The sequence below is a fragment of the Xenopus laevis genome, chromosome 5S, assembly GCF_017654675.1.
Source record: "Xenopus laevis strain J_2021 chromosome 5S, Xenopus_laevis_v10.1, whole genome shotgun sequence".
Taxonomy (NCBI): domain Eukaryota; kingdom Metazoa; phylum Chordata; class Amphibia; order Anura; family Pipidae; genus Xenopus; species Xenopus laevis.
In genome coordinates this window covers 114,439,883-114,465,108 of record NC_054380.1, presented here as the reverse complement: position 1 = coordinate 114,465,108, position 25,226 = coordinate 114,439,883, and the positions used below count along the sequence as shown (strand labels likewise).

Genomic DNA, 25,226 nt, shown 5'->3' with positions numbered 1-25,226 from the left:
TACAAGGTACTGTTTGATTATTACAGAGAAAAAAATTAATAATTTTTGAAAAATTGTATTATTTAATTAAAATGTAATCTATGGTAGACAGCCTTCCTGTAATTCGGGTCTTTCTAGATAATGGGTTTCCAGATATCAGATCCCCCACCTGTACTAAAAAGTAATCAGTGAACATTAAACAATCAATTTAATTAATATCTGGCATTGCACTTGTTTTCTCTCACTTTCAGTTCTCTGCTATTTTTATTTCTAACTAGAAAATAAAATCACAAGGGAAAAGAATGATGTAAATCTTAGTCCGACCTCAGCTGTTGGCCAATGAACTAACCAGGGCCTCTCACTTTATTCACTATAAACAAAAGTGTGTTTGTAGAGCATGCCCAGTTGGTGTCCTTCATGGCTGTAAACTGTGAACAAACCTGTTTGTACTGTTGTGCTGTTCCGCGCAGCTCGGATAAGCCCTAATTGTTATTCAGCTCCTTAAGCATAAGCTCCTGGCAAAGCTCATAGACTTTCGCCTGGGCTAAGATTGTCTAAAATAGCAATGGGAATGTATGCAACCTAAGGCACAGCGGGATAGGAGAATAATCACCATCCCCTCTCTCTCTGGGCTGGAAGTGTGGGGACCATTTTATAAAGTTTAAGAAATGCTAAGTGTAATGTACTTTCTGCGGAGCTTCTTTAAGGTAAGGCTGTTTAACTTCTCTTTGCTATGTAAGGAATGCCTCTTGCCAAATACGAAAATGTTTAGGAATGCAGAAAAAGATCTTTTCTGAAATGAATGGATTTAATCTGTTGACTAAGGCATTTTGTCTATTCATACTGTAAGCTAGTATAATCAACAGGAGAATCGCTGTTTACTCAGTTCACAAAGTTTTATTTGACATTGATGACATATAATGTGTTGACACACAACAGAATAAAAAAAAAGACATTTGTAGACATTGTTATAATTTCTTATTGTCAGTAAATGATTTCAATTTTTTTTTTACGAAAGTGGTTTTAGAAAATCAGGATGTTTGGGTTTACCTAGAAGAAAACGAATAAACATAGAAAAGTGCAATTGGATGGGAAAATCTTTTTTTTTCCAGGGAGCAAGTATATTTTACGTAGCAGAAAAACATGAGAATTACTTTAAAAATAATCCAGTTCTGCAAGCAGTGGATCAAAGTGATTTATCATTCTTACAATATTAACATTCCCTCTATAATAAATTTAAAGGGCGGATAAAAGATAATCAGGCTCTGTGAAAATGTTATATGTAGTTATGTGACAGCTTGTGAAAACGTGTGCTTCCTTGGGATTAACCCAAGTCATATCATTCATTTAGGAATGCTTATAGGATTGCAAAGAGTTTCTGTCAACAGCGATATTCCTGCTAGTTTCTCTTTTTTTTTAATGCAAAGTAAAAAAAACTTTGATTAATTGTTAGATAAGTATGTATGCATCTAGAAAAATGCTTATCCTGAATGCAAGGAACCCATAATGTACTGTATATAATGGTATATACTGTGATCGCTTTTTGTAAAAGTGCCATTTGCCATTAGGTCATTTTTAGTTCTCGCCAAGGTCTCAATGAATGCCCAATCTTTGGCCCTCGGGAAGTCAGTTAAAATTTAGGAAAATATTGTTGTATCAGTGAGTCACTTTTTATCCAGTTTTATAGCTAGGGCAATAAATACATAGTTAACCCAAATCTCCCCCTCTCTGAATGTCAAGATGGGCTTTCAGGATAAACGAGAACAAATGTCCTTTCTCCCTAACGTTCACCTCAACTGACCTTTAGGCTGAGCCTTCCCATTGCCACGGTTCCAATTTGGAAGCCATTGACTGATCTAAAGGTGGCCATACACGGGCAGATTAAAGCTGCCAATAACGGTCCTTTAGACCAATTCGGCAGCTTATCTGCCCATATATGGGGGCTTCCGACAGCCACAATATCGATCGGGAAGGTTTAATTTTTCTGGCGATCTACCCATCGGAGCCCATTGCTCCTCGTTGTAATCTGATCATTCTGCCCTAGGGCCGAATGTTCGGATTAACCCAATATACAAATATAGCCCTGCCGTTGGTGTGCATATCGGGGAAAGATCTGTTTGGTGCTGTCATCAAACGAGTGGATCTTATAGTGTGTGGCCAGCTTAAGGGCTGATGTTGAGGGCTTTTCAAGTGTCATGAGGAGAGACACACAATATGTAGGATATTCTAACTCCACTTTCTCGCCCTTTCATCTCTGATGAACTACTATGCCCACAGCAGACAGTTATAAATAAATAATATTCTCTCTGCCCTCAAATCATACAATAACATATGATCAGGAGAAAATATGCAGAACCTTTTCTAAATGCAGGATCAGACAATTACAGTACAGGTACGGGACACGTCAACCGAAAACCTGTTGTCCAGAAAGCTCAGAATTACGGAAAGGCTGTCTCCTATAGACTCCATTTTATTCAAATAATCCAAATTTGCAAAAATGATTTCCCTTTTCTCTGTGATAATAAAAAAGTACCTTGTACAACATGATCCAAACCAATATAAAATGAATCCTTATTGGAAGCAAACCCAGCTTATTGGGTTTATTTAATGTTTACATGATTTTCTAGTAGACTGAAGGTATGAAGATCCAAATTACTGAAAGATCAGTTATCGAGAAAACCCCAGGTCTCGAGCATGCTGGATAACAGGTCCCATACCTGTAATAGAAGAACTGTTCTTTCATAATCACCATCACTATGATTTACTGATATCACCACCAATTAGTTATGTCAAGCATTATATATATATATATATATATATATATATATAGCGCGCAAAGAAGGTCCGCACTCTCAGGACTTAAATTGAAATAAAAATGTTTTATTGGCAAAACACTGCACCCAGGCGATGTTGAACCGTTTGACGAGAGTGCCGGCTCCTCCATTGACTCTATATATATATATATATATATATATATATATATATATATATATATATATAGTTATGCACAGTAAGCTGTTTCAGCTCCAGATAAGGTAGGTGTGTGCAGTACTAGCTCCCCTGTCTTATGTTTATGTTTTTTAGTATATGTCTGTGTTTTTATTGCCCTTGCCAAAATCTCTTAAAACAAGATGGGGCTGAGAACTTAGTTTCCAGTCCATCTGGTTAGTCTCGCTGTGAAAGGCAGTTGTACTTGTCACAAACACATTTCTGTGCGTTCCTCTGTTTTGACATAGCCGTTCCGCTGCATGTCGTTTAGCTAACTGAAATCCGAGGTAGAAAACACTGTGCAATTACTGAGTAAATCAAGGGATATGCATCCAATTACACTTGAAACTTGGTCCTACAAGGCGCCTGATTCTACAGCCACATATCACATTACATCATCATACAAGGGCATGATTCCTAATAATAAGGGTTGGAAATGTAATCAGCTGTTTGCAGCACAGAAAGCTCCACCATGTGACAGAGATAATAATTACAGAAAGATGCTTCAGTCTTGGAGCCATTCATCATTAGCCAAGGCATGCAGACCAGTCTCAGAAATGTATTATTCATTACTTATGGAGACTTTGCACCTTACAGACCAGTCTCAGTAAACTTGTTGCACAAATAATCTGTATGTTACTATCTAAATGCAATTTTAGTAACAAAGAAATAATATTGGTTTAGAGTAGTAGTGTGTGACGCTAATCTGGGCTATCCAGACCACAAGGAGTTAAGTGTCCAGCTAGTGATATGAGCATGGGTTACATTGTAACTCACACATCAGGTTCAGGGCCTTCGCTAAGTGGAAGTTTCCCATAAGGGTGTAGCGGAACTACAACACTCAGGCTACAGTATAGCAAAAATAGGAAAACGATGGACGCCAGGAGGTTCTTTTTGTAAAATAATCGAATGGTTTACTCACAGCTGGTAAGAGGTAAAGGTTGATGTAACATCACATGCTAGAATAGGTGGGATGACACAGCTGAGGAATGTGACTCCCATAAGGCATTGTAGTCAAGTAGTAATCAGGAATCCCAGGCAGATGTACCTTGAAGTGGTCCAGATCCAACCCAGTGGAGTGGTCAGGGAGAAGAAGTCTAGTCTGACACCCTATGCACTGTGGTCCCTTCACTGAAGGCAATGAAGATGTCTTGGGAAGCTACTCCTAACTCCCTGCTACAGATCCTCGATAGAGCACAAAGCTGCACTTGCTATATAATCTCTCTATCTCACTCTCCTAGAGAGTCTATAACAGATATAACCTAATTCTAGCTAACCTCATTCACGGGGTTCCCTGGTCCCAGACTTAATCGCTAAAGGTGCTGTCCCTTTAGGGCGGTGGCTTTACTGGGCCTTGGTGTACCCAGGTTCAATGAGCACAACCAGTAGGTAAGGACACCAGCAGCCAAAGAGGAAGATCCACCCCTTTCCAAACATTATATTGAAGTGTGGTAGGAAGTGGTCATTATACCTCTTGGCCAATAACTGATAGGTGAATACTTAAACTAGATAAATGGGCTTTTGCCTAGCAACTAGGGAAAAGGAGGGTAGGGATTTAAAGCTATAGGAGCCTAGCAGATCCTATAGGTCCCTACAAGTGTATATATACATATGTTTTTACATGTCTTACATGGAGTGCTTCCAAACATACCTTGAGAATCCTATACTTAACACGGGGGCAGTGGTGAACACATACTGTAGCAAACAGACCTCCATGTGGCATGAGCTTCAATATATCCAATATCTGGAAACACATTATCCAGAAAGCTCTAAATTAAAGGAAATTATCTTCCTATAGATTAAATTTACGTTTTTAAAAAGTATTTCTCTTTTCTCTGTAATAATAAAACAGTACCTTGATCCCAACTAAGATATAATGAATTCTTATTGGAGGCAAAACAATCTTCTTGGGTCTATTTAATGTTAAAAAGATTTTTAGCAGACTTAAAGGAACAGTAACGCCAAAAAAATTAAAGTGTTTTAAAGGACTGACAATATATTATACTATTGCCCTGCACTGGTAAAAACGGGTGTGTTTGCTTCAGAAACATATTTATAGTTTATATATGCTGTGTAGCCATGGGGGCAGCCATTTAAAGCTGAAAAAGGAGAAAAGGCACAGTATATACAGTAGATAACAGATAAGCTCTGTAGTATACAATGGGATTCTTCAGAATTTATCTGTTATCTGCGATATATTCTGTGCTTGAATGGCTGCCCCCATGGCTACACTGGCTTGTTTATATAAACTATAGTACAACTTCTGAAGCAAACACACCAGTTTTAACAGTACATTATATTTTATTACTTTGAAACACTTTCATATTTTGATGTTACTGTTCCTTTAAGATCTGGTGTTACAAATTAACCCCCTATCCAGAAAACCCCAATTCTTAAACATTCTGAGTAACAGGTCCCATACCTTTCAGCTAGAACGAATGCTGGTGATTTCAGCACAGACTGCATTTGGTGCACTTAGAATTTATTAATGGTTTTCAAGCATATTATGCATTTATATTGTATGTGTAGCACATTTGCAGGATATGAGCCTTTATCCTGTAGGAGATCATGTTTGATTAGTGCTCAATGCTCATGGAGGTCCAGCTTGCACCAAAGCGCATATATATATATATATATATATATATATATATATATATATATATATATATATATATATATATATATATATATATATATATAATCATTGCAAATTTGCAACACAACTACATGATAAGCCCTAGGGCATAAAATGACATTAGAATAAACAACCGCAGCATTTCTAATTGCTCTTTGATTTAGACGTATCTATGGTATTTAGAGATACACCTTTTCATTATTATAAGATCCCCTTCATTCATGGAGAGGTGATAGAGGTTGGCTCTTCCTGAAGCACACAGCACAAGGGAGATACAATATTTTATGAACTACTTAAACAAGAACAGTTACATCTTGTTTGTATATGATTTATTTTCTCGCTAATATTGCTTTATAAGTCACACTGTGCATTATTACAGGGAGAAAACCTTTGCTCTATCACTTTCATGACCTAAATTGCTGAGATGCTTCTCTCCACTTTGGATCAACTGCCACAAATGTGACAGAAAAGACAGAAATACCCTAGAATATGAGAATAGAATCCATGATAAAGTCAGCGCTGTTTTAAATCAATGAGTTTGTGCTTTTGGCCCTTAGCAATGTTTTCTTCCTTGGAAGTTTATTCTGTGATTCTTGTCCGCGTCATAACAGTGCACCTACTATCAAAAGATCCCAGAAGTCCCTTTAGAAAAGACAGGAAAAAAATATGGACACATAATCTTTTTTATTGTTGCTGTATGAATTGAGGGTCTCCATGAGGCTCAAAAGTAAATTTTAAATGTAATTACAATCAACATACTAGGGCACATTTACATACCGAGGTGCAGTTAGGAAAGTACAATTTGAGCGCAATCACCGTTATTTCCCCCTGCACCTATTGACACAGGCCATAAAGGGAACCCTGGATCTACTGTCTGGTCAGGAGGTGGAAGTATTTCCATCATTCCTCTGCATCAATAGGCAAAGCAGCAACTGATTCAGAACAGAAGGCAGCAACTATAAGTAAGAGTAGGGAGCCCATACAAGTGGTTTTATGTGCAAGTAACTGCGGGGAAAAGTATAAGTTGCTCACTGTGCTTGCAGGTGTAAATGAGCCCTACTGTTGGCTGGTGAAGCCTGATAGGTGCTATAATTATACTACAGACTTTAAGATTGAACTATACATGGCTTATCACAGGCCATGCCCTGCTTCTTTAAGATTATTATTGTCTTTATTCATCTTTTATTTATATTTTTGCACTTACACTAAACATCAGTGTGTTGCACATTGCACAGAGCCCCTAATAATAGGCAAATACACTCGTGCCTGTCCTTTAATTCCATGTGACGTTAATGGTTTCTGAATAATGATCTTACACGCAGCTGAAAACTAGGATTTAAACTTGTATTGTGGAACTGTTTCAAGGCTAACTATAACCTGTCCCTTCCAAAAAAAAAACAAAACCTGGCAGGGATTCCTCTTTGAAGCTTGACATAGTAATTTGCCATTGTGGAGCTTGACCTAGCAGCTTGCCAAGGGTTACCTTAGCATTAGAGCGTAGGAACTTCCAGATTCATTGTTTGAGCCCTAGGACCTCATTCATCTCCTTTTCCCTTAGTGTATGAGACAGAATAATAACTAATAATACTGTACATTCCCGGGGACCATCAACCACCATGATATCTACTTGCCTCCAAAATATTTGGTGAGTAGATGATAAAATTAATAGAAGGTCTCCCCAGGCATTGATTTTCTGCAAGGGCACAAAGGCCTGGGCCTAGTGTGATATAAATGAATTGTCAGCATGCTGCCCAGCTGCACAAGTGATTTCCTTGCTTTCATAGCCGCTCCAGTAGAAATATAGGATGTGCATGTTGCGCAATCCTGCGGACTAGTGATGATCGAATCTGTCCTGTTTATCTGTACGCCGAAAATTTCGCGAAAAGCATTGAAGTCAATGGGCGTTTTTATGCACCAAAATTTTTCTTGCTCCAAATGCTTTAAAGTCAATGGACATTTTTTCTTATGGCGACTTCTTTTGTCCTAATGCATTAAAGTCAATCAGGGTTTTTTCTTATGGCGAAATATTGTCATAATAAAATAAAGTCAATGGGTGTTTTTTCTTATGGGGACATTGTTGTCGAAATAGAAGAAGTCAATGGATGTTTTTCTCTGTGAATTGGGCCTCTGTGTACCTGAAATGCCAAGGCCTATTTTAATTCTCAGTCCAGACCTGCTATTTACCCATCTGCCTATGGAGTGAACATATATGTGCTTGGGGGGAGTATATATGATATAAAAGGATCTGAGGAATGCCATATGGTGGTTCAGTGGCATTGTAGTCTTCCTGCACTAGTTACTTCATTGTTTTTTCCAAAAGACAACAGTAACAAATGGGAAAAAAATTAATGATCTTCATTTTTTTGTTAAAAATCTTACAGCACTTAACAGCAAGCTGATACTGGGCTGTAACAGCAAGGAGAGGGATTTAAAAATCACGTGTTTCACAGCATGAGTGCAAATGTCCATCTGTAGTTAAAGGTATTAGCAGGTCAGATTAAAGGTGGTTTGAAAGTGGCAGTAGTAGGAGCTTGGAAAGTAAATGACCATTTGGTTTCCCACATCATTCTCTGTTGTTCCTCTGTACTCTGACCCACTGGCCATTTGCGTTTTATGTAGTAGTACTTAAGGTATTAAAAGGTTTTCTAGTCCAAATGCCAACAACCTGAAAAAATAGAGTTTTTGTTACTATAAAATCCAAATTTTTCGAGATTTATTATACCCCCGAGGCTGTAAAAAGTCAGAATCCAAAAATCCGCCATCTCAGACCTGCTGAGGTTTTCAATGGGAGAGGTCCCTATCCTATTTGGAAGTTTCTGATGTCTGCATTGGAATTAGCCCAAAAAACCTGACTATTTCGGGCTTTTCGTGCAAAAAAAGACTTTTCAGGAAAAAGCCCAGAGTGTTAAGCCATCTCCAGACTGCCATGGCAATGGCCAACACAAAGCCATAAGGGCATGAAGTCTACCCCAGTCTGCTGTCAGAATCACCCGTGTTGACATTTTCCTATGACCCACAATAAGTGGATGAAAAAAAAAACATGCATAAAGTGTTAAGGCACTGCCTTTTCTTGTGATAGAAGGACAACTTACATGACCTTCAGGTTAGAAGGCGTTTCAGAAAGACTTTGCTTGGGCGGCAGTGGCATATGGTCAACAAAAACAAAATTAAGAAGTGTTAATTGGATGTGGTAATCAGCTGTGATCTTAATGGTACATCATTTCTGGTCTGTGTTAATGCACCTAAGTATTTTTGCAGTGATGTCACGAAGCTATATCTGCCAGATTTCCATACCAACCCCTCCAGTGTCATGAATGAAGAGGCCAAAGGATACCAGAGCAAAGGACATAACCAACACCAGGCAAAGGATGTTACCCTGCCTAAATCTGCCCCTAATATGAACATGTGGCTTACTTTTTCAATCAAAACCAGTCTGCCATTAAGGGAAACATGGGGGTCTTGCGCATCACGAGGCTAAAACCTACAGTATGGTTCTCTTCAATGTACTCTTCTGTCGTTTGTGTGATCCCACCCAAATTTCCACTTTTGGATACATTCTAAACAAAACTATGCTTCAGTTATCAGATCAGACCTATGATATTTCCAATGAAATACAGAAAAAATCATTTGTGAGGGCATTAGCTGTATTTTAGGGCCCATGTCATTTGTTGCATATTATACTGTTCTGTGACTCTGTCTTAAGTTATGTGGCATGTTGTGTTTCTTCTTCTGTTACCATTAAAGTAAAATGGTATAGCGGCGTCACACCCCAGGCTAATTTAATCATTACTAAAGTTGTACTGGTTTGGTCACAAATTGAAACAAGTGCTCACAAATTAGCTTCTTATGCTCTTATATTAATCTTCTCAACAAGGAGCTCTCTTCTTCTGGACTCCACCACCCCAAGAAGCAGAGAACCAAAGACACAAAGGGAGGCAGGTAGGTGCCCCCCTCCTTCCTACTACCTGTCCCCTGATTTGTGCTTATGTCCGTGCTACAAAAGATTTTAAAGTAAACGCTAAGGGGTGTACTTTTAAAACCCTTAAAGCAAAGCTACTCTAAAAATGAATATGATGAGAAATGCACCATTTTATATACTGAATTTATTGAACCAACTTAAAGTTGATCCAGGCCTTCAAAGTTGTCACAGGAGTTTCCAATCTTGATTTTTGTTAGGAGTGTCACACACATGCTCAGTGGGCTTTGAGCAGCTGTTGAGGAGCTAAGCTTAGGGGTTGTCGCAAATCATCAAGCAGAAAATGAGGTTGGCCTGACATATAAGTTGATGCTAAAGGGTTGATTATTAATTCTGATGCTAAGTGTGCTGCTTTCTCTGCTGCCATGATCAGTAATCTGAATTATTTACTAATCAGTCTTATATATTGACATTTATTTAATATATATTCAGTATTTTGTGTGTTGGACTCTAAGCTCAGTAAGTGACAGCAGCACAGAGCCAGGGCCGGATTTACATAGCAGGCACCCCTAGGCCAACTGTTGTTCGTCACCCCGTCCCCTCCCTTTTATTCAATCAAATTTCCATCATTGGGACCAGAGCAATGGGGATTGGCGTGCAGGAGATTTTAAAAACTATTATATCTCCTGCACCTCCCAGTGTTTTTGAACCAATGTGGGTGTGGTTGGGCAGCATGCCGCCCCTAAAATCCTCAGATCTTTACTGCTAAAGGGCTGCGTTTGCCTTGGGCTGGTTCAGAAGCTCAAAACACAATGTACAACATGTCTAGCCTACTTCTTTAGAAGCTTTAGTTCTCCTTTAATGTTCCAACCATTGCAGCAGAAGCATAAGTAAATGACCCCACGTGGGTGTTTTAAGACAATAAGGGCCCTGTCGAAGTAGGATGCCAGTAGCCCACCAGAAAACCGTAGACTGTGGGCCCAATTTCCAAACTGTTATTCCTCCTCTCCTCAGTCAACCTCTTTATTCTTCTAGCCTTTTATATCTACTTACTATTTTTTATTCTTACATTATTAAGCCTCTTTTTTACCATTAAGAAACCATGAAATAGGCAACATGCTTAGAGGGCCCACTGACACCTCGACCCACGGGAGTTTTCCAGTATCCCAGTGGGCCAGTCCAACACTGAATAAGGGGGATAGGTGAGAAATGTTCGCATCAGGGCCCTCTGGCTAGTAGTCACACTGCAGAGTAAATGGATCTTGTCAATGGAAAGTGATCCAAGTCACTATATAATACATTAGAGGATTAGAGGACAATTGGAAGATTTACAAAAGGCGCTTGGCCTGCTGGAAGGACGCACAAAAGATGCACATCGTGTCCTGAGTACAGATGATATTGTGTCACATAGCACAGCAGCTGGTACTATTAGGAAATAAGTGTAATGTTGGGAGCTGCTTGTACAAAAGCTGCTCAGCCTGATATTATACCTACTAATCTCCTCCAGAATGTAGAAATCAGACATACAATAATATTGTCTTACCTGAATATGCCAAATTGGACAAATATCTAGATCATCTGATTGGGAGGCACCAACACAAATTAAGGATAGGCAATAAGATGCATTGTCATGACTCACACCCTTATGAGCAAGAGTGTGTGTTACACCCCGAGCAAATGTAGACACCTGTCAGAAATGTGTATGTGCAGCATTTACATGATGTTATATATGAGAGAGCAGCACTATGTATAAAAGAGGTTTGGACCTTTGCAGTTTTTGCCAGTTAATATATGACGTTTTATACATATACGTATATATATACGCTTTTCTCTTAAGGAGGCTGACAGGGCTAGATATGACGTGGATTATGGTCCACGTGCAGAGGCTTTTTTAGTGCTGCATGTTCTTGTTAACAGAGGCTCTATAACAGTGATCCCCAACCAGTGGTTCATGAGCAACATGTTGCTCTCCAACCCCTTGGATGTTTCTTCCAGTGGCCTCAAAGCAGGTGTTTCTTTTTGAATTTAAACTTGACTTGAAAGCAAGCTTTAATTGAATAAAAACCATGTGTACTGCCTAACAAATCTTCCTATAGGCTGCAAGTCCACACAGGGGCTTCCAATAGTCAATCATATCCCATATTCTGCACCCCTAGGAATGTTTTGCATTACTATGTTGCTCTCCCACAATTTTTACATGTAAGTGTGGCTCAGAGGTAAAAAAAAGGTTGGAAATCCCTGTTCTATAGGATCAGAGGCTTTGCAACAGGATTTTCACTGAATGCAAAGTGGTGCTGCTGATATGTGCACGTGTGGTTTACATTACTGCATTATTATACCATTCTGAAAGTCAGGGGCCTGCTTCAGCATCTGAGAAAAGAATCCCACTGCCCAGTACTATGATGTGAAAAAAAAAAAAAAATAATGTAAATTGAACACCATACTATCATCATTAATTACCATGCAGTAGACAGACCTGTCTCTAAATTAAGACATTTAGGAGTAAAACAAAACCCAAACTTGTTTTGGGCAGAGTGGGCAAATGTTAAAATTGGTTACTGATTCCAAATGATGATTTTCTATCTCAGTAAGAGCAAAACAAGATACTAGGAGTGGGGACTTCAAGAAAGAGGCACTGGCCTGAATTAGGTATGAAATACCATTACAGACATGAAGAAGACTTAAACTCAGACCTACAGCTTAAATGAGAAATCACATGTTCATGAAGAACAGAGGCTGGTACAAACTGGACCTCAGTCAAGTTTCCACTGAAGTCCAGTTTGTACCAGCCTTTGTTCAACATGGTCTTTTAAAATGCCATTAAGCATGGTGCCTTGGTGTGTGCCACTTCTTTGTGGCTGTATAAATAGAGAGGACAACCATTAATCGTATGGTGTTGTTTCAACTATATGTTTGGCCATACACATACTGGTGCTACTTGCAGATACATATGTGTGGATCTAAACTTGGCTGCACATTTAGTTCAGCAGCAACTCATACTGTATCTTCACTTCCAAATGAGTTATTCCTGATGCTATGGATGGCATATGTCTTGGGCTTGTTCAGAGATATCAACGGAGGCCTGGGAAACAAACAATGCTGAAGTATAAACTAGCAAATAAATGGAGCCATTTAAGGAATTCCTGTTCCCATCTCTGAGCAATAATTGCTTCATGATGTCTGATTACCTTTGCTTTACACCTTTGTTAACCTCCTTCTCGGTGCCATGTACACTGTCAATCACAAATTACTCTTAGTAATGTATCAAAGCAAACCAGCTCTCCCAATTGAATTGGGGTGGATTCTCAAAACATCCGCCCTGTTCCATTTAAACTATAGCTTTAATTAAAATAGGTGGTGACACGCTCATAAGGGGAGAACTGAAACTCGTATTAGTTTCATTTAGTCATAGGAAGAACCTCGGTGCCATGAATTAAAGGATCAATCAACACAGACTTTACTGGACCCCCTTTCATCTTGGGAATATGGTAATGTAATTCATGGATAGATCAAAAATCTTTCTTTGTAGAATGACTGCTCTTTCCAAGCCTCCACCTCTCATTACATGGGGATGAAACGCTCATCTTGTTAAAAGTCTCATCATTGTTTTTTTCCAGCTTTGCTGCTGGGCAGGGAATGTATCCAAGTCTTATCACTTTAAATTCAAAGTATTCCCATGAGAAACTGAAATTCATGTGTGATACACCAGCAGCAGTGCTAGGGAAAGCCAGAACTGTTTATTAACTATTTATTGGCGACCGAAGATTCTGAGCCTCCTGGCATAGTTTGTAAAATCACTTGAAATCTTAACAGGAAGACATTAGAGTAACACTATGGTGGTCTGATTTTTTTCTGGTCAGGCTTTTAAAGAGGAAAACACCATTTGTTTCCAGAAAAAACTAAAATTTTTCATGATTTATGGTGGATGGCGTTAAAGGTCCGAATAAAAAAGTACTTCAACTCAGACCCTCAAAGTTCATGTAGAAGGCAATGGCAGATGTCCCAACATTTTGAAGATATCCTGATCTGAGCTGGGTTTCGTTCAATAACCCAAAGATATTTTGGTTTCAGGCATCAAATCCAAAAAAGTCGCAGTTTTCGGTGACAAATCCAAAAAATGCGTAAGATTCAGATTTTTTTCACAATTTTATTGAGTCTTTTCCTGCACAAGAAATTTTCATGAAAATGTATTGATAAATAGGGGGGAAAGTCCATGTGGATTTGGTTGGAGTGATTTTTAGAAAATTTAAACATTTCGGATTTTGCTAAATAACTCCCTATAAGTTAACTCAAAAGCTCAACAACCCCCCTTTAAGGATATGATGCAGAAGAGATGTAATCAGGGTAACTTTGGTAGATAGGAATGCTCAGGAATGGATAAGTGGCTGCTGATTCAGGTACTAGGTTACTAGGCAGATGTAGAGCTTGGTTAAGTATGCATGGAATTTAACTTAACATTCCTCATATTATAAAAATCTGTTAATGAGAAATTCCACATAGGTAATGATTTTCGTTATAATTAGAAGGGAATTAACTGCCTCAAGAATAATTAATAGTATCTTCTCACTACAGAGAGCATGAATTAGTCATGATCTTGATGAATATTTTCAGAAGACATAAACACTAGCACAGCCTTTGGTAGCATTCTTCTTTAGTTCTGCATCCAAAGGAACGGAGCGTCTAGCAAACCTCATTAATGGTATGAATGTGTAAAAGAGAGAAGAACAACAGGACTAGTTCAAAAATCCGCTATAAGCCAACTGCATGAAATATAAAGAAAATTCAGGCAACTCTTTACTAGAAGTCACATTGGCAACATGAGTCTACAGTTTAATATAATACAAGTCAAAAGTTTAATACGTATATATGGCTGAGTGCAGACTTGAATAGAATCAGGGAAATCTCCAAGTGCAAAACTTGTACTGGTAGTTGATAACACCAGCTCATATGTTGAAGCAAGATAGTTGGTATTGGCAAGGGAATTTGTTACTGGAGATGACACTGAGCAAAGTTGTAGCTGTTCTTATTGAGAAGTTTAAGCTTGCTTTTCAACCAGATCCCAGTACAGCCCTGTGGCACTACACACAAAAAAAAAACTTGCTTCGGGTTTGCATCCACAATAATGTTATCATAATAATGGAGAGTGCTGTAAGATGCAAATTTACTGTGCATGATGTTTAGTTTCATGCCTGGGGAAAAAAATATTCACTAGGCTTATTAAAGTGATACTGACACTAAAAAATGAATTTTAGCATATGAATGTATATTAAATGTTACCTATAGGTCATGTTGATCATTTTTTGCTGAGAGGTTTGTTTTTGTATATAATTGTTAGTTTAAGTTCCTAAGCCTGACTCTCTGACACTCTGATTTTGCCAACCTGACTGTCCTATCTCAGCCTGTTAGTTCCAGTTTCTAATACTAACGGACTCCTGCTGCACAAATATGGCAGCCCCCTCATACAGGAACATGGGGGATCAGACAGGTAATGTAAAAGCATCATGTAAATACTTTATGGCAAAGTTAGAAGTAGCTTGCAAAGCCAATAATAATTATAATAGATGTAAAAAAAAGTTTAATTTCAGGTGTCAGTATCTCTTTAAGGACCACAAGAGCAGTGTGCAAAGTGCAATGTCAGATTTTTTCCTAAAAATACAATCTTTTTCCCCCAATTCCTGAGTCATTGTGGCCGAGCACAGCATTGCGTTCACAGCAATTATGTAAAATGTGTTAAAACTAACTCAGGTGTAAGTGAGTTTTGATGAATTGGACACAATTGCATCCAAAGTTTGAGTAATGCATAATTTCTGGCATTCAGCATTATTATTGGGTGTGATTAAATGGTCACCTATTGACCCAGCCTGAGGGAACCAGCTTGAAGATAGCAGTAGCGCCAGGGCTCCCCTGAGTTAATAGGTGGACTTTCATGCTATACAAAAGAAGAGATGGGACAGAAGCACTGTTGCAGAGTGTAGCAATTGGGGAGTGCAAAGAGAATTTTGCGCATTTTTCCGCCCCAAATTCGCCCATCAGTAGTAGCGTACTGCATTAAAGGATGTTTAGTGATCACATCTCTTTTCTAAATGCTTTATGAAGGTCCCTTGGGCTTATGGACATCCAAAGAGTTTAAATATGAACATAGAAAGCGGCTTAGTAAATCAGACCCAATGTCTAGAAGGCATTACAGGTATGGGATCAATTATCTGGAAATCAATTATCCAGAAAGCTCTGAATTATGGCAAGACCATCTCCCATAGACTCCATTTAAATTATATAATAACATTTTTAAAAAATTATATCTATTTTCTCTGTAATAATTATTACAGCATTCCTATTATTAGTAACGCTATGTTTAAAAATGACATAACTAAAGAAAGGATTTTAAATTAATCACTGAATGTAAGAAATGTTCAATTGCATGGACTTCTCCATGAATTCAGCAGCTTTTAGATGCTGTAATTTTACGTTCAAGTTTTCACAGATTTTTTGTATTTTTTTAGAGCAAACCAAAAATTGATAAGTAGCTAAAATTAGAATTCAAACATTGATAAATCACCCCCTACTATACGGGTGTCTTTTTGCCTTTTTGGGTGCATCAGTTTAAATTTCCAATATGTTGGTGATAGGTGGAGCTGTTTTATCTTATAAAACAATGTTCTGTCCTACTAACAATTGAAACTATACATTTATGAAAATATACACTTTGCAAAGAAGAAGCAAAAACAAAGTGGTCTGTTTCTTGTGATTTAATTTCAGAAATACACAGCTTTGTCACAAATTCTCTCCCCGATAACTGCACACTAATGGCAGTGTGAAAAATGATGGATGTATTCAAAGAGGCATTAAAAGTCAGGTCAGCAACTTCTTTTAAAAGAGGATGGCTTAATGGAGATAAGAGAAAGAGAAACTACAGGAGGCAGGGGATGACACTGAGAGAAAGGGAGATAAAGATGAATAAGGAGACATCACAGTATCTGTATTTTTCATGGGAAATGTATTCCATGGCATAATCACCCTCCAATAGCCTCTATTATATACATTTATTCTCTGGGGATAAAGAATAGGCAAAATCTAGAGCACTTGTTGTTTCCATTAGTTTCATGCTGATGCTGTATTAGTCAACCAAAGCCAAAGTTCAGGGGGGATTAGTGAATAAGCTACCCTAGCCTATAGCCTAGGGCCCCAGAGTAATTAAGGGCCCATCTAGCTTTTACAATTAATTCAGTTGGGTGCACGGCACAAGCTGGGTGAAGATTGGGCGGCCAGACAATGCAAGGTGTGTGGGTGGTGTGCGTCTGAGCTCTAAGATGCTTCGGGTTTGGTGCGTGACAAACTTGATGCACCTTAGAGATCTTGTGTATGTCAAACATATGCCTTGCCTTGTCTGGTTGCCTAATCTTCTCCCAGCAGATACCAACCCTGCAACAAACAGACCTAGGAATAAAAATAAATATATAAGAAAAGAAAATACAAATAATAATTGAAACAAGCCAGATCATGAGCCCCTTGAATCTCTAGATGCTCCCTTTACCCTGATATTTCTAAGCTTTTGGCAGAGGGAGCAGCCTAGCAGGGGGGCCTGTGGAAAGTGTAGCCTAGGGACCTCACATGTCGTTAATTCACTACTGCCAATATTGGAATTAAACATATACCCAATTCTAATAAACCTTCATACACTATACAGCCCAGTGGTATCTGATATTCTTCTTGAGACAAATTTTCCCCTTGGTCAGGTTAACCTTAAAGGACATGTAAACCCCCCACGCAAAAATTTAATGGCTGAAGAGCCTCTTTGAAATCTGTTATTACTTACCACTCTGGTTGTTCTAAGGTCAATAGCATGTTTGCAGCACCCCTTAATCAATAAGGATTTCTTCTGCTCCTCTAGCCCACTCAGCCCCCTCCCTCAGGAATTTCCTTTGGCTGTTGGCTCATGAGCATGCTCAGTTCTTCTCAACTCAAATAAATGCACCCTCCTGCAGCCAATGACTGTGTTAGCCTGCATTCTCTAATTGCATGAAATTCACATCACATAAGTGCTGTTTGCAGATATAAATGCACTGATGATGTCAGAGTGAAAATGCCCTCCGGGTGAAAGTTGCTATTTTTTTTAGGGAAATTAAATGATGCTGGCAAACAGAGGGGATGTGTGCAGTACAAAAAATGCCATTTGAGTGGCGGAAATGTGCTCAACTTATATACATGGTAGGAAAATATAGGCTCTCCATGTCCTTTGAGGTAAAAAATTTTGTAGGTCAGCCCCATTTATTTTCAAAAAATTACTGATATATGGAAAAAGCATTCATAAAAACTGGTTCAGCAAGTCTAGAAATTAATATAAATGTTGATTTTTTTTTGTTTGAGTCCTCAAATGTGTTATTTTTTTCATAGCTTTATTTTATTTTTTATTACAAAAGTTTATGGAAATTTAACAGGGAAATAACAGTAGAGCTGCATATAAATGAAGGTTGTGGTGAAAAAATATACACACATATACATGTTGCACTGAGGGTTTTTTTTTACATCAATAAACCAAATCGCAACGTTCAATATTGTTAAATCAGCACCTCACTGTCCATTTATATTAATATAGTATTCCAGGAGTTAAAATATACAGTAAATATTCAAATATTTAAAGGTACACTCCACCCAGTCAAAAACCCTTTTTGCCGTCTGTTGATAGTTACATGATCCCTTTGAATTTAACCTTGTTAATGTGCAAAATATTCAGAACTCTATATAGATTGTCAAGGGATTTTATATTTAAGGGTGAATTCAATTTGCTCAGTTTTCGGATGAAGGATATATGTGTGGCTTGTGGATGTATATTGAAAATCTAATTCTATAGAACTGAAGGTTTTGCATAGATACGGAAGTCTGGAGTAAATATTTTGTAATGAATAATAGGGAACATGTTAAAACCCATAGATATGACTACTGTAACATCTCGTCAGTCAGGAACCTTAATGGCAGCTGGCACTCTTAGATACACAAGGGAATCCCTGTGAATTCTGGTGTTCACGCCCTTTTGGGGCCCCGGGCTTTCTGCTGCGGAACCAACAGGGAACTTGTGCTTTTAGGAGAATGAGAGTACGTAAAAGAGGTACCGGCAAGGATTTATTTACTGTACTTTCTAAAGTTTTTGTATTTGAGCGATTAGGTCTTGTTTTTGCTTTCCGTCCAGTTGAGCTGCAAACCTCTCTAGAAAAATAAGCATCAGATATCAAACTTCTGTGCCTTCCATAATAATAAGGCCTTGTTTTCCCCTATTGCATTCTCTTTGAAGAATTTCGCTAACTTTGTCTTGGATACTTTTATTTCATTCTTTGTTTAACTTTCAAGAGCAGCTTGTTCTTGAGGCATCAAAGGGTAATGATATGGACAGAAAGTCTGTAGTCTTATCTGATTCTACTGCGTAATTCAGTTAGGTTTATTTTGTCTGTTAGACAATGAGTCTGAGCTGAAGTAACTGCCATGTTGATGTGAATAGGAAGACTATTTCTTATAGCTGGGTGCTGACTGTGCCATGTGTCTATAAAGCTGGCCATAGATGTTGAGGTTTTTAAAAGATCAGATCGTCATCGTGAGACCACGATTTTCTCGGAACGATCGTACAATCATACGAATTGACCATCAACTAAAAAGACCAATTTGCCAGGAAAACAAAGGGGAGCTGCCTGCTTGGCCCTGCAAACATAGATAGATTTCACTGGGACCGACAAAGATTTTTTTACCTAGCTGATCAATTTCCTGACAGATGTCGGCCGAAAAATCGTACGATCGTTCGAATCCCACTAACCGCACGATAATTTCGAAGGATTGGTCGGACTTCCCTAAAATCGGTCGTTCGGCAAGAAGAATCGTCGCGTCTATGGGGACCTTAAGCTGATTTGTGTGTGAGGTGCATTCAGGGATAGCAGATCTCTCAGTAAAGCAGTAAGTAACCACCATGTATACAATTTGCATTTTTTTCCAGAGTTGAACTACTCCAGAGTAGTGTTTTGTAGATATATTAAAGATTGAAGAGTAAAGTGAAAAAGGCCAATTAAGTTTCTGAAGTAGCGATACCTTCCAACAGGATCATATTTGCGGTTCTCTTCAGGGTATCTCTAGTTTTTCTCTTTACTCTTATAACCTTCTGTGTGATATGAATGGAACCGATTAGGCCGAGGGCCTGTTTAAAGTGGGTTTCTTGCACATATTTTTGGCTCCCATTCGGAACATTTTGTTCCTTAAATATAACCTGTAAAGAACAATGTCATCCATAAAGTATGTTTGTCCCAGTACAAAAAAGCAAGAATCTCAGTCATAAAACATGACAGAAAAACTGTTTTTATTTAGAAAATGAATGTCTTTATGATCACAGCAGTCAGAGATCCTGTGTAAAGAAATGCATTGATTTTTGTAATATAGAAAACCTATATAGCACTTAGAGTGAATGGTGGTGGACCTCTAAACTGAACACTCATATAGTTGTTGCATCATATATTCAGCAATCATCAGCAAGTTAGAAGTTTAACCATAGACCCATGCAAGCTTATTGATCAAATCACTACTAAACTCAAGCCTTCAAATTGTGGATTGGTTGTGGATCAGTTGGCAAAACCGGCATTAATTGAAAGCACTGATATATCAGTTGCCTGCTAAGCTCCGTATTTATTCTTCATGTATGTAAAGTGGATACATTACTTTTAAATCCCACACCAACACCAAATTACAGGTAGTTTGACTGTTAATGCTACCTGATAACCATTACCCTACTCCATACTGACTGTGGGGTTAACCCAAAACAGTGAATGGGTCTGATTTGCTTCCCTAAAATACTCATGAATCCCAGTATGTTGGTGAGTTATGGTGTGAACCTAGATATTCTTATGATATTAGCAGGATAACTGATATTGATATATATATATATATATATATAATTATAAACAGTAAAGTGTCCAAGTATGGAAAAAGCAGAAAAACTAGAGGCTAGAAATGAGCAAAATATGGTAAAAATAATGTTGCATGGTTTTAAAAAACACCTGTTCACTTTAATGGGGTTCATTTATAAACACTGGGCAAATTTGCTCCTGGGAAGCAACCCATGGCAACCAATCAGATTATTGCTTTCGGTGTTCAACCTGCAGCTGACTGAAAAAAAGCTAATCACTGATTGGCTGCTATGGGTTACTGCCCAGGTGCATATTTGCCCAGTGTTTTATAAATGAGTTTTTCTTTTTTTTTGCAGTGAAACGGGTAAGATTTGCCCATACATAAAAATCTGTGTCAAATCTGTGTCCTTCCAGCCTGTGTTGTATACAGTAGGTACTCCCCACTTAGCTTTGGGTTCTTAGAGGGTTGATGTGTTGTTATTCAACAAACATCATTATATGGTTATCATCCTTTGGTGAGTGCACAAAGCTCATTTTATAGCTTGAGGATGAGGGAGCCACTCTGCCCCAAAACTGACCCCTTTCTAGGCACAAATCACACAGGGCCTCTCTGTGTTTTAACCCATGAAAACAAGTTTTCTTTAGATGCAAAATAATCAGTTGTGCCGGCCCCACAAACATATCCTTTCCTGTTATTATATATTTAACTTATGGCGCCTATCGACAACAAACACTCCACAGTCCGTTACTATTGCTCAAGGGTATATTCCCAGCTTCATCTACATAGTGAAAAAGACTTCTTGAGCCACTATGGTTGTTTTTTGTTTTTTATATTGAATGGGTTTTTAATGTGGACTAATAAAGAGCTTTTTTAACTTTGAGGATTTCCATCTGTATGTACGTGTTGTAGACATTTATAGATATTGCAATTGTATGTAGCTCCTGAAGGGGTCGCTATAGTGAGGCCTATTTAAGGAAGTGATATATTTGAATCTGTAAGCCTGTGATTAAGGGAGGTGCTCCCGAAACGGCGACATTGGTCTGTGACCTATTGCAATAAACCATCATTCTTATCCGGAGTGCCGCCTTTTTTTTCCTTTGCTCTAGAACATGCTGGCCCCATACTGGCTTTACTATACATTTTACATTTGCTGAATAGGTTTCTGAGTGGAGCACCCTGCCTACTAGAAATTACTCCACAACCCTTAATCAGACTAGGATAGCCTAATATACTTTGCAGTTTAGGTCCATTGCTACCATATTGAGACAGATACATATATTCCTTGGCTATATGCTGCATGTTATAATACTTACCAATGATATAATAAGCATATCTTCAATTTTTCATACCATTTTTGTCTTTTAAATGAATATTTTTCAACGGTGCATGTTAAATCACAATTATTTTCCTCCTTAGTGGTTCCTGGGGTGCCCTATTGTTTACCTTATTTGTATTCCGTGTATCGCTTAACAGTTGGCCAAGAGTCAATGCTCAGCTTGTTGGTGGGTCTCATTGTGCATGATGTAATGAGCATTGCTGTGGGCCTGGCAACACACTCTTGATGGCTTTCCAAGTCCACTGCATGGGACAAAAAGTTTTGCAGTTTGCGACACAAAGGAGTCATTCACTGTCTCCCCTTCTGATATTTTGTCTGGTATTTTATGGGCTTCTTGTTTTTATACTTGTGAATGGAATAAATAATCCGTTAGACTATTCAGTGCACAAAGACATCATCTGAAGCTGAATTGAAATCCCTATCCCTACCAAGTAGAAAACGTTCATTTGAAAATGCTTTTGTACAAGAAGATTTGACTTGACAGAAGTACAGATAAGACTTTGAATTCAGCTTTGTTTTGACTGCTATGGATGATACATTAGGTCTGCTGTCGTGCCAAAACTTGTATGATAACTGATAAAGAAAAAACAACTTTTTCTTATTTGGCATACAGAGAGATCCAGATTGAACGGGTTATCACAAGTGGCTCATGCTTTGCAAAACATACCTAAAGGCGGCCACATGCAGACCAAGCGTCAGTATTTGAAATTGGGCCAAATATGTGTAATTGGCCAAAATGGACTGATTCGACTGTTGACTGGGGAGAGGATGGACAGAATTTCAGCTGTGTTTATTTTTTTGTAGTTAAACCAGGGTAGTGAATTGTGTTAGAGAGGGGGCAGATTGACGATCAGATGATTTCCAATTGAAAGAACTGAAATAGAAAATGTTGCTCGGTGCTTAGGTCGAAGTCGAAGGATTTAGCACAATTCGTTTGTTCGAATGATCGAAGGAAAAAAAAAAAAATTTTATCCATCAATCGAACAATTTTCCTTCGATCCCAAATTGCCTAGAAAGCCTATGGGGACCTTCCCCATAGGTTAAAATTGGTGCTCGGTAGGTTTTAGGTGGCGAAGTAGGTGGTCAAAGTTTTTTTTAAAGAGACAGTACTTCGACTATTGAATGGTCGAATAGTCGTACAATTTAGTTCTAATCGTTCGATTCGAAGTCATAGTCGAAGTAGTCAATTCGATGGTCGAAGTAGCCAAAAAAGAAGTATTTTTCCTTCTAATCCTTCACTCGAGCTAAAAAAATGTGCCCCTTATTGTATGAAATATCATTATCACTTATACCTATGTATCTGCTTGTTGCTTACTCTCAAATTGGTTTTGCATTGTCCTTATTCCATATTCAAGAGGCCATAAAATGTTATAAAAAAAGTTATAAAAAGTTATAGTCTGGGGTACACATTAGCGGACCCCTTTACGAATGCAGTGCAGAGTGTAAAATTTGCATGCAAACCATCATGTTTTTCTCAGAATACAGCAATTTTTCCTAAATGTTGAATATGATCCTATTGGTGCCTGTCTATTGTGGCTATTGATGCAACTTGATATGGAACCCTGTAACTATCCCTTGTGGTGTTGGTGGCAGCTCCAGGGTGGTTATAGAACTAGGGCCATAGTGCCAATAGGAGCACTTGTTGAAGATTCATCAGATTCAGAATGATGAATGTGTTGGGGATCAGAGCAACTTTGCAGAGTATGTTTGTGTCAAGGATTAGGTAGGGGGCGCTGTAGAGACTGAAGGGAAAGGGCAAGTCCTTGAGGCAGGAGCTGTATGTGCCTAGGGAACACTTGAAGGGAAAGCAGGAACAGGTTGATGAGGGCGAAGAGTCAGTCTGGATCAGGTGCAGAACAGACTGGATGGGACAGGGAGGTGCGGGCGTAGATCAGATCAAACTGGGGATAGAGTACAGAGGGAGACTGGAGCAGGATAGCAAGAGAGGACTGGAGCAAGAGAGGACTGGAGCAAGATAGCAAGAGAGGACTGGAGCAAGATAGCAAGAGAGGAGTACAAGGTAGGGTCGGAAAGCAAGGAACAGGCGAGACAAGGTCAGTACAAGGTGGAACAGGAAGCAGAAATCAGGAACAAGCAAGACAGGGTCGGATCAAGGTCAAGGCTGGGAAGGTACAAGACAAGGTAAAGCAAGACAAGACAAGGACAGGCAGACAAGGCGGAATAATAAGGGAAAAGAGCTAGAACTACCTAGTTAGGGGCGCTGCCGCAGTACTAGGAAAACCATGCAATGCTCTGGCAAGGAGTGGTCTAAGTGCTGCCCTTAAATAGGGAAGAGTCAGCCCTGATTGGCTGATTAAACTAGGCAGCAGCTGGGTTGGGGCTGTAGATGCCAAACAGGCTGCAGCTGAGCTGGGGCTGGAGAGGCCAATCAGGCGGCAGCTGGGCTGGGACTGCAGAGGCCAGGTTACACATAGCGACCAACCCTACAGGCTGCTCACCTGGCCAAATGGTTAAGGTATCGAGCCAGAAACCCACAGGTCCCCGGCTTGAATCCCAGCAATACCTGACAGTTTGGACAAAGTAGCTTTACTGAATAACAACAATATGTGCACAATCTGAGTCATACTTTTTAACTATTTAGACAAGGTCAATCTATAACATACAAAAAAGTGAACTGCCCCTTTAAAGAAATTGGAGGTACAGTATGGGAAGGGGTGCTTTTGCAACTCTACCCTCTGAATGGCAAATTGTCTGGAAACAACCTTAATTCTGAAAGGGGGGATATTTGTAGTGGACAGAGTCCCTTAAAAAGCAAAACCTGCTCTCTGTGTATTTTGATATGTATTAACTATTTTTATTTTCATGTTCTGAAAAAGTTTTTTTGCCTAATTTACACCTATAAAGAACACGTGTTGGGCTAATGCTGATACTCCCTTAATGCCTTTAGTGAGTGACAAAGGGAAATCCGTGTTTACGGAGAATAGAAGGGGTAATTATAAGTAGTGATGTCAGGTTTAAGCTTTTAGCAAAAGGACAAGCAAAGGAAGTGGCATGTCTCAGCTCAGAAGAACATGACTGCACACAGACATAGGGAGCAACACGACTCTTGGAGTTTCTGTGCCAAAGAATAATTATGGTTACACGATATTAAACTGTATTGGCTGTTGCACATTAGTCTTCCTGCGGTGCAGCTACTCCCTCTGTTGTTCCATTTAGTCAGGAGAAACACAGTAGAATATTGTAACTGGCCTTGCTGTGATTTTCAACATAATCTGGGGCGCAGTGGTTGCAACACGGCTCCACTTGAACACAGAACAGCTCACTGCTGCTGACACACTTTGTCTGTAAATGCTTTCTCTTACCATGCATACGTTTCCAGTCGCTGGATCTGCCTATTGCTGCTGACATCTCAGGAATGCATTAGTAACTATGACTCACTGGGCTAGGTTTTTAATGAGCTTGGTCCCGACAATTCTGTATTTGTGCTTATTTATGTACAAGAAATTCTTGCACAAGTTCATTATCAAGCATAC

At 38.8% G+C, this 25,226-nt stretch overlaps 1 protein-coding gene across 2 annotated transcripts in view; it reads left to right on the top strand.

Annotated features, from left to right (window-relative positions):
• The first annotated feature begins 453 nt into the window (after nt 1-453).
• Nucleotides 454-25,226, top strand: part of arhgef4.S (Rho guanine nucleotide exchange factor 4 S homeolog) — a 122,683-nt gene continuing 97,910 nt past the window's right edge. The window contains exon 1 of one of the 2 annotated variants that reach the window (XM_041564989.1): nt 454-686. In XM_041564989.1, the coding sequence (XP_041420923.1) occupies nt 648-686 (39 nt within the window). In that variant the 5' untranslated portion in view covers nt 454-647. Of the gene's footprint in view, nt 687-12,929; nt 13,007-25,226 lie in introns of those variants that run through there. The other variant, XM_041564990.1, reaches the window with a different exon arrangement.